We start from the raw sequence: 14,422 nt of genomic DNA on the forward strand, positions 1-14,422 counted from the left end.
GTTTACCAAAATATAAAAAATGTCATTCAAACTGCATTTGCTTTGTTTTACTTTTTACTTGTACTTTTCATTACATTGCTTGAGTACATCCATTTTTACAGTAATTTCCATACTTAAGTACAAGAAGTTTCAGATACTTTAAGACTTTAACTCAAGTAACATTTCAGTCAGTGACTTGGACTTTTACCAAAGTCATATTTTGGAGAGGTACTTATACTTTTACTTGACTCTGAGATTTCAGTACTTTATACAACACTGAAAAAAATATATGACCTACTAGTATGTTTTCTTTATTCAAACTTCAATCACCCAATTAAATCAATCAATGAGACATAACAAGAGTCCAATCCTGGTACTTCCAGCAAATTGTGATTTGTCCTTGAGTTTTTCTCTGGACAGAAGTGACTTCTTTCCTGCCCACTTATTTTTACTTCCACTCAAATCCAGCTGCTGCAAGCTTTACACTGTAACCAAATCCATCAGTTGAATCCGTCTAAGGAGATAGTTTAATGCTAGCCTGGTCATTTCCTTCCTACGCAATTCTGCTAGATTCTCATCTCCCTTCACTGCTCCATCTAGGCTTTCTCCCATTGAACATAAGTTTTAAAATTTCAGCTGGGCCAATCATGGAACAGAAGGAGAAGTTGAGAACAATAATGTTTTTCTGCCTGCAGTTTTAGCAATGGCAGCAGAGGAAGTGAACAAAGCAGTTTACTCTGTGTTGGACGCGCTTCCAAATATTAAAATAACATTACGAGCTGCCTCGTTCAGCTTGGTATTTCTCTCTTTTGCAGTGGAGGATGGTTGTTTACAGTGAAGGCAATTTCTGGTAATGTTCATAGAGTCAAACTGGCGTATTACATACATCATAGACAAACATTACTGATTGGGTAAAATCTAAATCTTCAACTGAGTCCATGCATCCAGCAACCAATCATTTCTCACTAGCCGAGGGTCCAGGCTCTCTGTATGAAGCAAAGCGTAAAACAAAGGACTGGTTTTTTACCACAGTAGGTCTTGGCACTTGCAATCAGGGCAACCCCACTTCCTTGAGATTCTGTGGAAATTCCTGTGATGTAAAGCATTGGTAACAGCAATATTTTCCTTGGAGGTAGGTGGCAAAAGAATGATTTCAAGTATTGCTCTATTTTAAAGAAACCGTTTTTAATCATAACTCTATAGGAATGACAGTAATATCAGCTGTAGTGTCCTTGTTTCCCATGAGCTAATATAAGATCCGCTAATATTGCAGGCCACTTTGTGGTACTATTAAAACAATGCAAATCTTTGTTTAATTTCAGAACTAACTGCATTTCCCTAAAAGGACAGATTTACACATCACCATATAACAACTGAAGCAGCAAAGTTTGTGAAAAAAAAACAACTGATTTTTGCCAGTCTCAAATTGTGGCATTAATGTAATTTCTCTGATCCATTTTGAATAAAACAAATAAATGTTCTAGCTCCGGAGCAGAAGGGAGCGAGATGCAACATCCATGTGCCAGATTCCTCTGAGACAGGCTGGCAGGGCCAAGTTTGTTTTCACGTTTACTAGGTAATGCATCACAGGAAGCAAAGACTAACAGACCAACAATAAGACAAGCATTAACACCTAAATACACAGATACAAAATGTGGGGTACAAAGAAGAAGAATATGGGGAAAACATGGACATTGTCAGGAGAGTGTTTAGTTCCAGTTTCATTTTAAGAAATGCAGTGAGCTGACCACCTGACTTAGATGGATCTTGAACTCAAAGGGAGCTAAAATATAATCCGAAATTGCATTCAAGCTCCTATTTTAAGACCCCAGCAGAAAAGAGTCAATAATTTTTTTTAACCTTCTCCCAGCTAATTAGTTTGCCTACTCCCTCTCATGGTCTCTCTTTGCTCTGCACTTAGCTGATGCATGGCTGACTCCCACACCCCAAAAGCCAGCTGTTCTTCTCCCTGTTCACCTTTTTATTACTCTCAGCCCTTGACTCCCGTCTTTCTTTTCTTCTAATAACCACTGAATCTCCCCAGGCCTACTTTGCCCTTGTGTTCACCTTCCTCACTACTGCCATCCTCCCTAAATCAAATGCTAAAGCCCTTTTGATTGAAAAAAAGGGAGCGAGGGAAAGGTAGCATCTCATTTTAGAAAATAACGTTTTTCAAAGATGCAAGCATTAAAAAAGGTGAGTATATGAGGTCTGCAGGGGAAAACTGTAACTTTAGTAGACTTTAGTAAAATCTAATACAGAGCATGGTATAATCCATGTTTGCTGTTAAGCAGTATTAAACTAAGGCTCCATCACAAAGAAGGCAAATGCAACCCAAATAAGATATCTTTCCCCATATGCGAGTCATGTCCAACTTTTTCATGGCAGTGTGAACAGCCCATTTCCTATCGTTTCATACCAAAAATAAAAAATCTGATTTGTGTCGCTTCCATATGTGTTGCTAAATCGGATACGTACAATTTTCAAAGCATCTGCAGCCAAAATGGTCATGCCGCATTTTATCCGACTTTTACACCATTGGTGTGAGACATGCGTCATAATTTTGCACCAAAGGAACACTATTAGTTGTGCTTTCTTTTTTCTTGGCTTATTTCTCTTGTTATGATCTTGTAACACTGTCAGATCCAATTGCTCAACAATGTTAAATTATACCAACAGATGGCAGCATCCATTATTACTTCTGTAAACAATACACTGCTGTGTGGCGTCAACATTCTTCTTCTGTGCATGTGGGTTGCTTTGAGGTTGTAAACCATTCACACAAAAGTTTGATTCTGGTCGTATTAAATTAGTAATATGAACTCCCATCTTATAAAATTAATGAAGAAAAAAAAATTGCAATTGAGCATCTGCTGTATGAACACAACCAAAAACTGACTGACCACCTGTTAGAGTCACTTCAAGTGTGCTGATTGATCGCACCAAAGTTAACAATATGTTTAAGTTTAGATGATTAGTATGATTCAATAAAACATTTCATCAAACTTATCTCAACATTTTCAGTTAGAGTTGTTTGAAATAATTAAATCAGCTAAAATGATGGGAGAACGTCTGACTATCTGTTAGTGTCCTCTACTCTAAGACGCTCAGAGTGATAAAACATATTTTTACTACAGTTAAAGGACTTATGACTAATTAGCTTTACGGAACTGCACTAAAGAAATGAAAGTATCCATACCTTAACATCCTAGGTGGAGCTTGAAGTTTATTTGCATTTCATTCAAGAAAGACTGCACTGAACCTTAGCACCACCAGAACAGGACTAAAGAATCGAGCAATTCTGATTTGACTCTTTTAGTTACAAGATCGGAGGTCTGCTAAACATTACATGAGAGTGCAGGATATCACAGCTGAGAAAAGCAAGCTGATCCTCCCTCAATGTTTCAGCTGAAACTATGCAGCAACCTGTGTTATTCAAAGTGTCAATAATTGTAAACCCCATTAACTATGGCTGACTGTCTGCCGTTTGGTCAAACCGACAGTATCACTAACAACCAGACGTTTCCTATTACACTCATTTTTAAGATAACAAGGCTTGGCTCTGGGAAGCAGCTGGTTGCACTGGAAGACACTTCCACATTCCTGCCTGACGCTGGAAATGTCTGACTCACTTCACAGTGGATAAGAAATATGGAGTGAGACACTGACAGCAACAGGTGGTCAAAGTGAAGCCAGTTATGTTTGGCATTGCTTGAACGAACTGTATAGGGAACCTAAAGGACAATAGGTGCCTGTGCTTCCGACTTATAATTACCAATCACTCAGATTTCATGTGAAACAGTTTTTCTAAAGATATACTGAATATAGAGGTTAAAAGGCAGCAAGGCTGATTGTGGGTATGTGGGGGTACACATGGCCAACAGATGTGTCCTGAGGCTGAACAGCCTGTCCAAAGAAAGCAAGTTACTGGCGGTGTGGTTAGTAACCCTGGTGCCATGTGTTTGCCCCAGCGCTCAGCAGCTGCTCAGGGAGTCCTAGATCTCTGATGGGAGTACAGTCCTGTTTACTGTAGCTACTAATCAGAACCTCTGATAAAGAAGGTCTGCCTACACATAGAGGAAACCACAGCATACACAGGACTGAGGTATGGCATGTGCACAGAGTCCTAAATGCCCTTTTTAAAGAATTTATGCAACGGTTGAATGCATTTAACTACAAACAATTATGGCAGTGTATTTCTGCCATGCCTTCTGTCTTCCTGTGTGTATGTAGAACTATTAAATGTGCAGGATAATTATTGTGTTGCGTTTAGCTGTTAAATGATAAATTTACCACATTTGAATAATGGACCACTTTCCTCCGAGTAGCTGAGGGCAGAGGTCAACACGCTTGGAAATGATTGAGGGTACGCCAGGGAGTTCTGTGGGAAGTGATTTTTTAAACAAAAGATTTGAACTGGTAATGACCCTGTGTATGCCCTGAGAGAAGAGAATTGTTTCTGGTCTCCCTCCATGTATCTATTAAAGTCTAGACAGGTTACTAGCTGAACCAGTTCTAAGAATGAACAAGAATTGTCTCAAGAATTGTAACAAGAAAGCTGCTTCATTTAGGGGCAAGTGTATGTGTTAGCTTAAAACATTAAGACAAGAAAGGAGATATAAAGTTGCAGTCGACGGGAGCTGCAACAGTTTCTCTGCCTGATTTGTTGGATCAACAGAAAAATGTGCATGACATAATCTAGTTTTTAAGTCATAAACACAAAATAAGACATCATTGTAAAAAACAAAAAAGGGTACACAAATTGTAATTGCACTGCTACCTGGATTTAAGCGTAAAATAATCATAGACAGTACAACAAAAACAGCTGAATTTACAAACTAATAATTTAGCTACAACGGAAACATTTAGTTTGCAGCTGCATGTTTGGTTTAGAGCAAAGATAACTAAATATTTAGCTTCAAACCACATATTTTCTTAAGAATAAAATGAACACTGATTGGCTAATATTTAAAAGTTTGAGGAATGGAGCAGTGAAACAAATGTATAAATCAAAAGCTCTGCCTTCCTATCTATTTCCCCCTTTTTATAAGGAAAAGATAGCTTGTGGTATTTTTTTCTTATACCACAAGCTAAATAACACAAATTATTGCTGTTAATTTTTGACTAACTTTACAACTGGAATGCTACATTCATGCTGCTAAAAGTTTAATTTTGATTTAGATGGCGAAAATAGCCATATTCGATAAATTACAATATGCGTGCCGATGAGGTTCATTTGTCAGATTAAAAGTACGTTTCAAAAATAATAACCTTTAAGCAGGCATTAGACACACTTTTCATTAAGCACACATTTCTGTTTCTAGAAATAGTTTTTTATTGGTCTGATGTAATATTCTAATATTAAATGTCATGTTTTCAAGAAATAAAAACGTTCAAACTTTGCGACTCTTCAACAACATGCTAATTTATTGAATGCATAGAAAATAACCTTAGGTCCTCACTCTTTTCCATTCACATTGTCCTTTTTATTGTTATTTCCTCCTTTCACCCACCTTTCTTCTTTCTCTCTCATCTTAGCCTGACACGCTGCACCATCTGGGAGTTTTTAAACAAGATGCATTAAACACAGCAATCTGGCAGACCACACCTGTGACTCATTGCCATAATATAAAAGAAAACAAGTCAAAACTTACACATGAATATTTAATAAAGGTGAAAAGTATATATTTCTCTGTATATATACTCTTAGTATCCTTCCGAAGAAGGATACTAAGAGTACCACAGCAAGTAAGTAGGAGCAGAATCTGTTTTTAAGAGGTATAGACTAAAAATAATTGTGTTAGCTGTAATGTTGAATAAAATGAAGCCATTCAATTTGTTCAACAGCTTGTTCTGAGGATAGATAGATACCTAGATACACGGCCTGGCCCAAAAACAAAGTTGTCACCAAGCAAACTGGCACGAATGGATAATTACTGGATGGATGATCATCTGTGAGCTGTCAACAAGTTATTTAATCTCAAACGATACTATCAATCTCTTCTCCTTTCTTAAATAATCATGTGGAAAGATACATCCTGTGGTTATTGAAAAGATGCTAGCCTGTCAAATCACTGCCATCCGATTAAGCAGACAAGACTGAAACCTTTTCTCTTATCAATGAGAAAACTGTTTAAATAAGAAAGGGAGCATAAAGGTTCGACCCTAGAGCGATGGAAGAAGGTCTGATGAGTCCAGATTGACACTCTTCAAGAGTGAAACCGAGTCCAACGATTGGACTTGGTTTCCAACTATTGGACGCATCAGGGTAAGAGGTAAAACTGATGCAGCCATCATCTCTCGTGTCTATTTGGTAGCTGTAGGGGCAGCACTACAATCTGGAGTTGTTACAGTTGGTCCTGTTCAGATTCAGCAACATCATGAGGCCAACTGAGTATCTGAGTACACAGAATGAGCAAGTTAGTCCATCAAAGGACTGTTTCTTGATGGGATGGGCATATTTTAAGATCAGCCACCACAGAGTCCTGACCTTAACCTCATTGAGAATGTTTGGGATGTGCTGGAGAAGGCTTTATGCAGTGGTCAGACTCTCCTGTCATCAATAAAAACTCTTGCTGAAAAGTTTAAAAATGACAGGGCCTTGAATACAGTCTTATAATTACAGGAACATGTAGAAGGAGTTTAGTTTTGTCTGTGAGTCCAAGACCACAAATGTAAAAATGAATGCAATATAATGCTTGAGATTTAATCTGAAAATCCCAAAACAAAATTTTTATAATCTCCCAATGCCAGCCTATAAACGCAATTCATGAGAAAGGGGAATGAACAAACATTGATGAGAAATTAAAATATCAGCAGTGACTCTTAACACCTAAAATATGTTGTTCTGCAGGAAAACTAAACCTTCAACCTTTTGTTTGAAGGAGACCAAAGCCTTCAAACAAAAGGAAACCAATTTTGACTACTAAAAATTGTAGTCAAAATGACTACAATTTTTACCATCAAAAAGAGTAAGCCTATTCAAGACGGTGAGAGTAACTATAAACTGTAGTTTTCTATTGACCTATAATAGGTCAATTTCTTCCAATAGCTCTAGTATAAAGACTTTCTAAGCAGAGTGCCTGTTCTGGTGTACACTGGCGACTACAGTGCAGTTTACCACTGTGCCAGCCTCTCCATTGTTTTTAATGAGACCAGCTCCCTTCATCCTCCCCCCACCAGTACTCCTCCTCTGCCTTTTTATCTCCACCTCCTGTTTTAATCCAGAAAAGGCCCTGTCAACAGGACGGAGAAACCTAACTCACCGTTCTTTCATATACCAGCTCCCCCACCCCGTCTTTCTTCTTTCTCCAAAGTCTGTTTCTTTTTTTACCTCTTGTCCTGACTCTATCCTACCACTACTACCCCCCCTTTTCTATGTTTTTCACCATCTCTCTCTCTCTCTCCCTCTGTCTCCCTATTTGTTTCTAGTGTTGCAAGCTACTAGGCTTTGCCGAACCATTGTTCTGGTATCCGCACATTTCCGGAGGCTGACGCTTGCAAAGGAGTCAAGCTCCCGCTGCCTATCCCTCTCTTACCTGGCCACACACACATTTCTAAGAAGGCTGTCTGGTGTAAAGAAAAAGAAAAATCCTAAACACACAATTGCAGATATGTATCTGAAAGGGAGATAGTAAACTGAGCAGACACTTTAGGTTAGAAAGCAAACCCAATGAATGAGGCATAACCAAGAAAAAGCAATGCTGTTAAGGTTACTGTTGACACTAAAAAAAGCTTTATGTTTAGGTCCCATTAATGAAAACTTCTTTTCAGTGAAATTTCTACCTCTCAGAGAGAAACAGAAAAAGACAAAAAGGAAAAGTGAAGCATGGCTGAATTATTTGTCATTGTCGTCAGGCTCGGTCTCTTCATCCTCTGAGTGTTTCTCCTCTTTCGTCAAACACACACACACACCCACCCCCACACACATGCCAACTGACACATCTATTCATTTGTGCACATCCAATTAACCCGTTCTCTAACCCAGGGGTTTAAGGCTGACCCTTTAACCCCCCAGCTCGTCCTCCTGAAGTGTCAAGAGTTTGAATGGACGGTTTCTTAACACTGACCTGACAGCACACAATACTTTCAATTTGCAGCTCTGATACACACCAGCGACGGCCACGGTTTCCCTTTTTCTTCTACTTAACTTTCATTTTCACTTTGTCAGCAAGGTTTTTCTAAATCTTTGCACAAGCACATCTGTAGTTTTAGATCAATATCAAAAACTTATCTTTGAAAGAACTGATCTTTCAACATTTATCAAGTGTGTTTATCCATTGAACTTGATGAATGTTTAATTGCTTTGAACACTGCGTGTTCATTAAAAAGTAGACTATTATGTTATTATATAATGTGACATGGTTGCTTTGCACCAAGAAAGTCCTGGGTTCATATGAAGTCTGCATGTTCTCCATGTTCACGCATGGATTCTCTCTGGGTACTCTGGGTTTTGTGACTCTGGTTTCCTCCCAGAGTCAAAAACCATAACTGTCAGGTTAACTGGTTACTCTAAGCCAGCCCACTTCTCATCTAATAACTGCTGGAATTAGGCACCATGAAAGAGAACCAGATGACAGCACATCTGTCAGAACAGTAACTTTCTAAAATTAATAATAGTAATATTTCAATTGTCAATATGAAACTTTTAATACTGAGTGAAATGCCATCGTGGACAAGCTGGTTCACCGCTCAACTCTGCAGCACAAAGAACGCAAGTCAAAGGAAGAACCAAAATGAATAGTAAAACTACCCATTAGTTTTGGAAAGTAATGGTGTGTTTTCCCTAATATCATGAAGTGCTGTTCAAGAAAATCAAATCATGTCTGAAATGACCAAAAATTTACCAGCTGTCAATGGATAAACCAGATTTAAATTGAATCCAGTGGGCTTTCAAAGAGTACCACCACTTGAAGAGGCTCAGACTAGATTCTCAGTTCAGAATGAATACATTAAAAATCAAAAATAAGCAAAGCATGAAACTTAAAATTCATGCTCAACAACAGAGAACTGAGAAGCTCAGCAGAGATCAGAATGGTAAATATCTACCATTCAGTATTCACAGATTTCTCTGTAGAACGTAACTCCAAAGCAAACCGCCTATTTGCAGAATTCTTCAGAAAACATGTCTAAAGTAGTTGAAAGAAATAAACCTTTGCAACCTCAAATATCTAAACATAATGCTACTTAATCCACTATCGGCTGATGTTTGCCAAGCAACCAATCCAGGAGCGACCTTTATTTTGCTTCCCACTGATTGGCTGAATCCACAAGAGCAGAGATAAGGATGGCTGTGAATATTAGCTTCTGTGGTAGTACCAAGACAGTTTTCACTGTGCATGCTAATGCATATTAAAGTATATTCTGAACAATTAAAATAGGCTTGTTTTTATATGACATTTTTTAAGTGTTTTATAGGGGGGTCTAAAGTATTCACGGATTTCAGAAACTGATGGGCAACTGTGGTCCCTAATCCCACAAATACTTTGGGTCCAATGTGTTAAAATGACTAGCTGGACAATTGTTCACTACATTATGTGACCAATAGGTTCCCAGTTTAGAGAATAGAAATAACAATGACTTTTTAATAACATTGCCTTGATTGAAGATTTTTCTGTGGCTTGAGAAGAAAAGGTAACCAATCTTGCAACTGCAAATAATACTTTTATGTCATAAATGTTTCAATGAAAAGTAGCAAGGATGTGACAAAGCTTGCCATCCAAAGGTCTGAGGCCCTCAAAGAGTTGGAAGCAGTGGTCAGCAAGAGGTCACCTGGGTGCCAACAGCAGACACTAATAGACTTTAACTGGAACCATGAGCTCATTGTCTTTTAACAGCAGGGAACAAGGCATTAGGATGCATTTTACACACACAGTCATAAACCCTCAACTTACTAGTAGTTTTCAGCACACTTGTAGGAAGTATTCATTTAGTGTCTGGTAAAAGCATTCATACACTTTAAGGTTTTTTTGTATTATCAAAACAATAAGCCTCAACTAGAATTACGAAATAGTGCATAATTGTGAAGCGGAGGGAAAAGGATACATGGTTCACAAATCTTATACATAGAAATGTGAAAAGTGTGTTGTCCATTCCTGTTCAGGCCAATAATCCACAGTAAACAACGGTCTTCATAAAACACCTTATTCGTAAAAAGCGACTGTCTTAGTCTTAGTCTAAATCAGCCAGTTCTGAAGGGGTTTCAGACATTTGCCAGAGAGCATTGGAGAACAAAAAGCATTAAGACGATCAAGGAACCCAGCCGAGAGGTCAACAAGCCTTGTGAAGAAGCTTAAAGCAGTGTTAGAATATAAAACAATATCCCAAGGTTGGGACATCTTATAGAACCCTCTCCAATCCCTCATCTGTGAAATGGAAATAGTGTTTAACAATTGCAAACCTTCCTACATAGCGTGACCCTCTATTGTCTCTGTTAAACTGGGTGATATGGCACAGGTTTGTGTAGTTCAGTACGCTATTTTACAGTCCGGTGTATTCAGGAGAGCGTTTCCACTGTTGGTTGAACCCTAACTGGGCAGCAGGAGCTAGACTCAATGTTCCTAGTGCGGCAACAAAAGTGGCACACTAGTAAGCCTATATCTTTTGCTGGTTGCAGGCCCTGATGTTTTTCTGTCCTTCAATCAATTCATGTGCTGTGTGACACAAGTAAGTCCACCTCACTGTACCACACCACTGTCCTATGCACCTACAATTTAAGGGCACCCAGGAATGCTGTGGTACTGGTCGGTTTTACAATGGAAACAGACAAAGTAGCGTATCCAACCGCACTGACCTGTGCCGTACAGCTCAGCAGAAACATGGCACATGTAAACATGTCGTCTATAGCTCAGAAGGAAAAATCAATAGTCATGCACAGTAAATCTGTGGTCTGTGGATGCCAAGAGGTAAAAGACATTGTTAAAAGAACATTCTAAGAACTCCTGTTTGCAGTTTGCCCCAAGTCAAGTAAAAGACACAACAAACATGGAGAAGAAGATGCTTTTATCAGTTGAGACGGATTTGACTGCACCTTGGCTATTTCTCAGCATATTACAATAAGCAGTGATTTCTATCTCAGGTCAACTATCTGAATGCTCAAGACACTTTTTGATTTTCGGTACATGAAAAAAACTTTGGCTGTAGCTGTAATGAGACAAAATCTGAGAAATCTGAAGTGGTATCTATACTTCTGCAGAGCACTGTATAATAATAGAAATACTTCATTGTCACCACTTTCAGCCTTTTTAAAAGCTTTACTTTAACAACCTCGATCACATAAAATACCAAACACAAACACAGTCTGAAAAGCTTGGTGACGATCATATAGGTGTGAAATTAGTTTCTCTATTTGCGGATTCAGCTGGCCTGTTTTAGGAGGACCATAAACAGGGTGACACCTCCCACAGAGATGCAGAGAGACAGAACAGGGGATGACCTCGGAGACTGGGGGGGGGGCGGGGGGGGGGGCACCAGAGGTCCTAAAAAAGAAACATCTGCAATCTTATCTGTGTTCAGAAAGACACAGCAGTCAACCGGGTGGGAGCGTGGGATCTGTCAGAACTTTTATACATCTTTTAGGAATAACAGGTGGGGACAATAAGAAATGACTGAAACTGCAATATAAGTTAGGCTTTCCACACAACTTCAGGAGATCACGCTGGAATACCTCTCAGATGAGCAAAGCAGCAACATTAAGGCGTATATCATCTCTAATCTGACATAAATGCTCCATATTTTCCAGAGGCTAATCAAAGAAAGCCCCGTGACGTGGAGATCCCGTTCACTGGATCACTTCTGAGGATTTGTTCTGCAGCAGAGGCCGACTTCAAAGCTCCGTGTACAGTCTACTTACCGCAGAGGAGCATTAACAGCGCGGCTTGCATCTCTGAGCGCTCATCCACCCGGGCTGCCTGGGAAAGGCAACAATTTAGGTTCAAGTCAATGAATATCACCGCTATAGGAGAGCTTTAATGGTTTACATGACACATTTGTTTATTTCACGAAGAACATAACTTTATGAAGGAGTTTGGCTCCGTTTGCCTTTCTTTAATTAACTCTAGATGTCACAGGGAGACGCTCTTTTAATTTTTTTTTTAAATTATTATTATTTCTTCAGCTCAAACTTTGAAAGACTCATTGTTCATAAGAACTCACTTCCATAAGCGCTTCATTTAAAAACAAATGAGCAAGAGACTGTGCACAATATGTCTCTAAATGTTAGCAAACACCAGGGCGAAAGTGAACTCACCGTGTTTGTCCGGTTTCAGATGTTCGCAGCTCTGTTTCCCCTCCGAGCACTTGTTGCGGAGCTCCGTGGTGAGGGAGCCCTCAGCTCCTGCGCCTCTCTGTTGGAAACCCCGGAGCTGGACTCTCGCGGAGCGGAGTGGAGTGGCCAGGTAATAAGGGAGGTGCTATGGGTGGAAAGGGGTGGAGTGGGTGTTAGAAGATGACATGATAGAAGACACAATGGAAGCAGGGTCACGGAGTCACGGTGAGTGGACTTGGGGTTCAGTCAGTTCTCTCAGTAATTCAATAAAAGTAATTCAGAAGTCCAGTGAGGTAGCCAGGTCAGGGATAAAGTAGTGGAGCAGTTTGAAGTAGCTTTAGTTTGTAAATCAGTGTCCCAAGCTATGAATATCAGATGGAGTACTGATCAGTTTATTATCTGAAAATGAAGAGTATGGTACAACTGAAAAACTAGCAAGGCAACCTTTTAACCTAATGGGCTGTGCAGGAAAAATGTCATTTGTGGAAACAACCAAAAGGCCCATCAGAATTAGGAGGACTCTACATATGAGTAAATATGTTACTTGTAAATGTGACTTGTAACATATTTATCATAAGGGTCCAAAGTCCATACCTAAATCCAACCAAGGGTTTGGCTTAATTCAGTGTTTTACTAAGCCAAACACAAACTATTTGAAGCATAGAAGAAACTAGTTTTTTGTTTGTTTGTTTGTTTGGGGGATTTTAAAGCGTAAAAGTGGAATTCCATCCGAATGCTCAGACAACAGCCCCCAAATGTCTCCAACAACGTTCAGTGAACGTCTGCAGACAACGTTCACCCAATGTCAAAATGAAACCTCATAAAACGTTCCACGAACGTCTAGCTAATGTTCACCGAACTTCCATAGACAATATTTGCTGAACGTGTAATGGAGTTTCATTTTGACGTTTGGCAAAGGTTGTATGCAAATGTTCGCTAAATGCTTCCCATTTGAACCACTGGGATTTTTTTTTATATCCTGTCTTATGACTCTTCCTAATTTTTTTGGTACTTGCTTGGTGTGCAAGTATTCTGAGGAAATCAGTTCAACATGAAGTAGGCTAAAAGACCTCAAAATGGAGCTTTTCTTCCCCTAATCAAAAGAAATTCAAAAACAGACGTAAAAAAAAAAGTAATTGGCATCCATCAGTCATTTCAAAGACTGTGGAATTCCAGCAAACAAAAGCGAGTGATCAGCCACAAATGGAGTACACGTGGATAACCTGCATGACTGTCCTACCAACATTACTCCAAGAGTGCTTCAAAAAGTAATCCGGAAGAACCTGGAACAACATCTAGGTCACTGCAGGTCAATGTTAATTATGTCAGCAGTGATATCAGTGGGAGAGCTCCAAGATAAAAACCACAGCTGATGAAAAAGAGCACAAAGATTCAGCTCTGGGAAAACGTTCTGTGGATCGATGAGATGAAGTAGAAACATCTAGGAAGGTTTATTTCCTGCACCATCTTCTAAAACTAACTCAGAATTTATGAGAAAATGTCATCCCATTATCACACCATGATGACTAATGCCATTACCATTAGTAAAACAAGCGATGGTCAGGGGAGCCTTGCTACTGAAGGACCAGGACAATTTGTTAAAAATGATGGAACCATGAATTCTGCTCTCCAGCAGAATAACATTATGTAATATCTGGAAATATGTTCACGACCATAAATTAAAGCTCATTTGGGTTAATCAGCAGGAGAGTGATCCAAAGCACACTTGTAAGTTTTGAAGCGGCCTTGTCAAAGTCTGGTCTTAAATATGATTAAGTTCTTTTGGCAATGTGGATGAGATGAGCAAAATTCTGCAAAGCAGAGTGGCCCATAATTCTTCTGCAGTCATGTAGCAGACTCATCACACAAAAACAGAACCAATCTGTCAGGTAAGAAATATTTTCTTAGTATTATGCCATGGTTAGTCCTGAAGACTAGGGAAATATTTACAAAAGGATCAGGCAACCTATTTATTTAACAAAGGAAAATGAATTCATTCTGGTTGTGATTTCTTTTGCTATAAAGTCCCATCACATGTTTTCCAGTCATCCCATGTATTTTGTCCTGGAGCAGGAATGCGCGCTCCCTGCTGGATGGATTAAATTCCCTTTGATTGTCCTCAATGAGCAAACCACCAGCAAGCTCAGGTCTCAGATGCTCCGTTTGCCTTCTCACTCT

At 39.2% G+C, this 14,422-nt stretch overlaps 1 protein-coding gene across 3 annotated transcripts in view; it reads right to left on the reverse strand.

Moving 5' to 3' along the window:
• The window catches only part of lamb2 (laminin, beta 2 (laminin S)), a 53,299-nt gene extending 40,918 nt beyond the window's left edge, over positions 1–12,381 (reverse strand). The window contains exons 1-2 of one of the 3 annotated variants that reach the window (XM_028023971.1): positions 12,226–12,381; positions 11,831–11,892 (exon numbers count right to left, since the gene is read on the reverse strand). In XM_028023971.1, the coding sequence (XP_027879772.1) occupies positions 11,831–11,861 (31 nt within the window). In that variant the 5' untranslated portion in view covers positions 11,862–11,892; positions 12,226–12,381. The remainder of the gene's footprint in view (positions 1–11,830; positions 11,893–12,225) is intronic. The other 2 variants (XM_028023953.1, XM_028023963.1) reach the window with 2 other exon arrangements.
• Positions 12,382–14,422: the final 2,041 nt, after the last annotated feature.

This window comes from Xiphophorus couchianus, chromosome 1, assembly GCF_001444195.1.
Source record: "Xiphophorus couchianus chromosome 1, X_couchianus-1.0, whole genome shotgun sequence".
Classification (NCBI taxonomy): domain Eukaryota; kingdom Metazoa; phylum Chordata; class Actinopteri; order Cyprinodontiformes; family Poeciliidae; genus Xiphophorus; species Xiphophorus couchianus.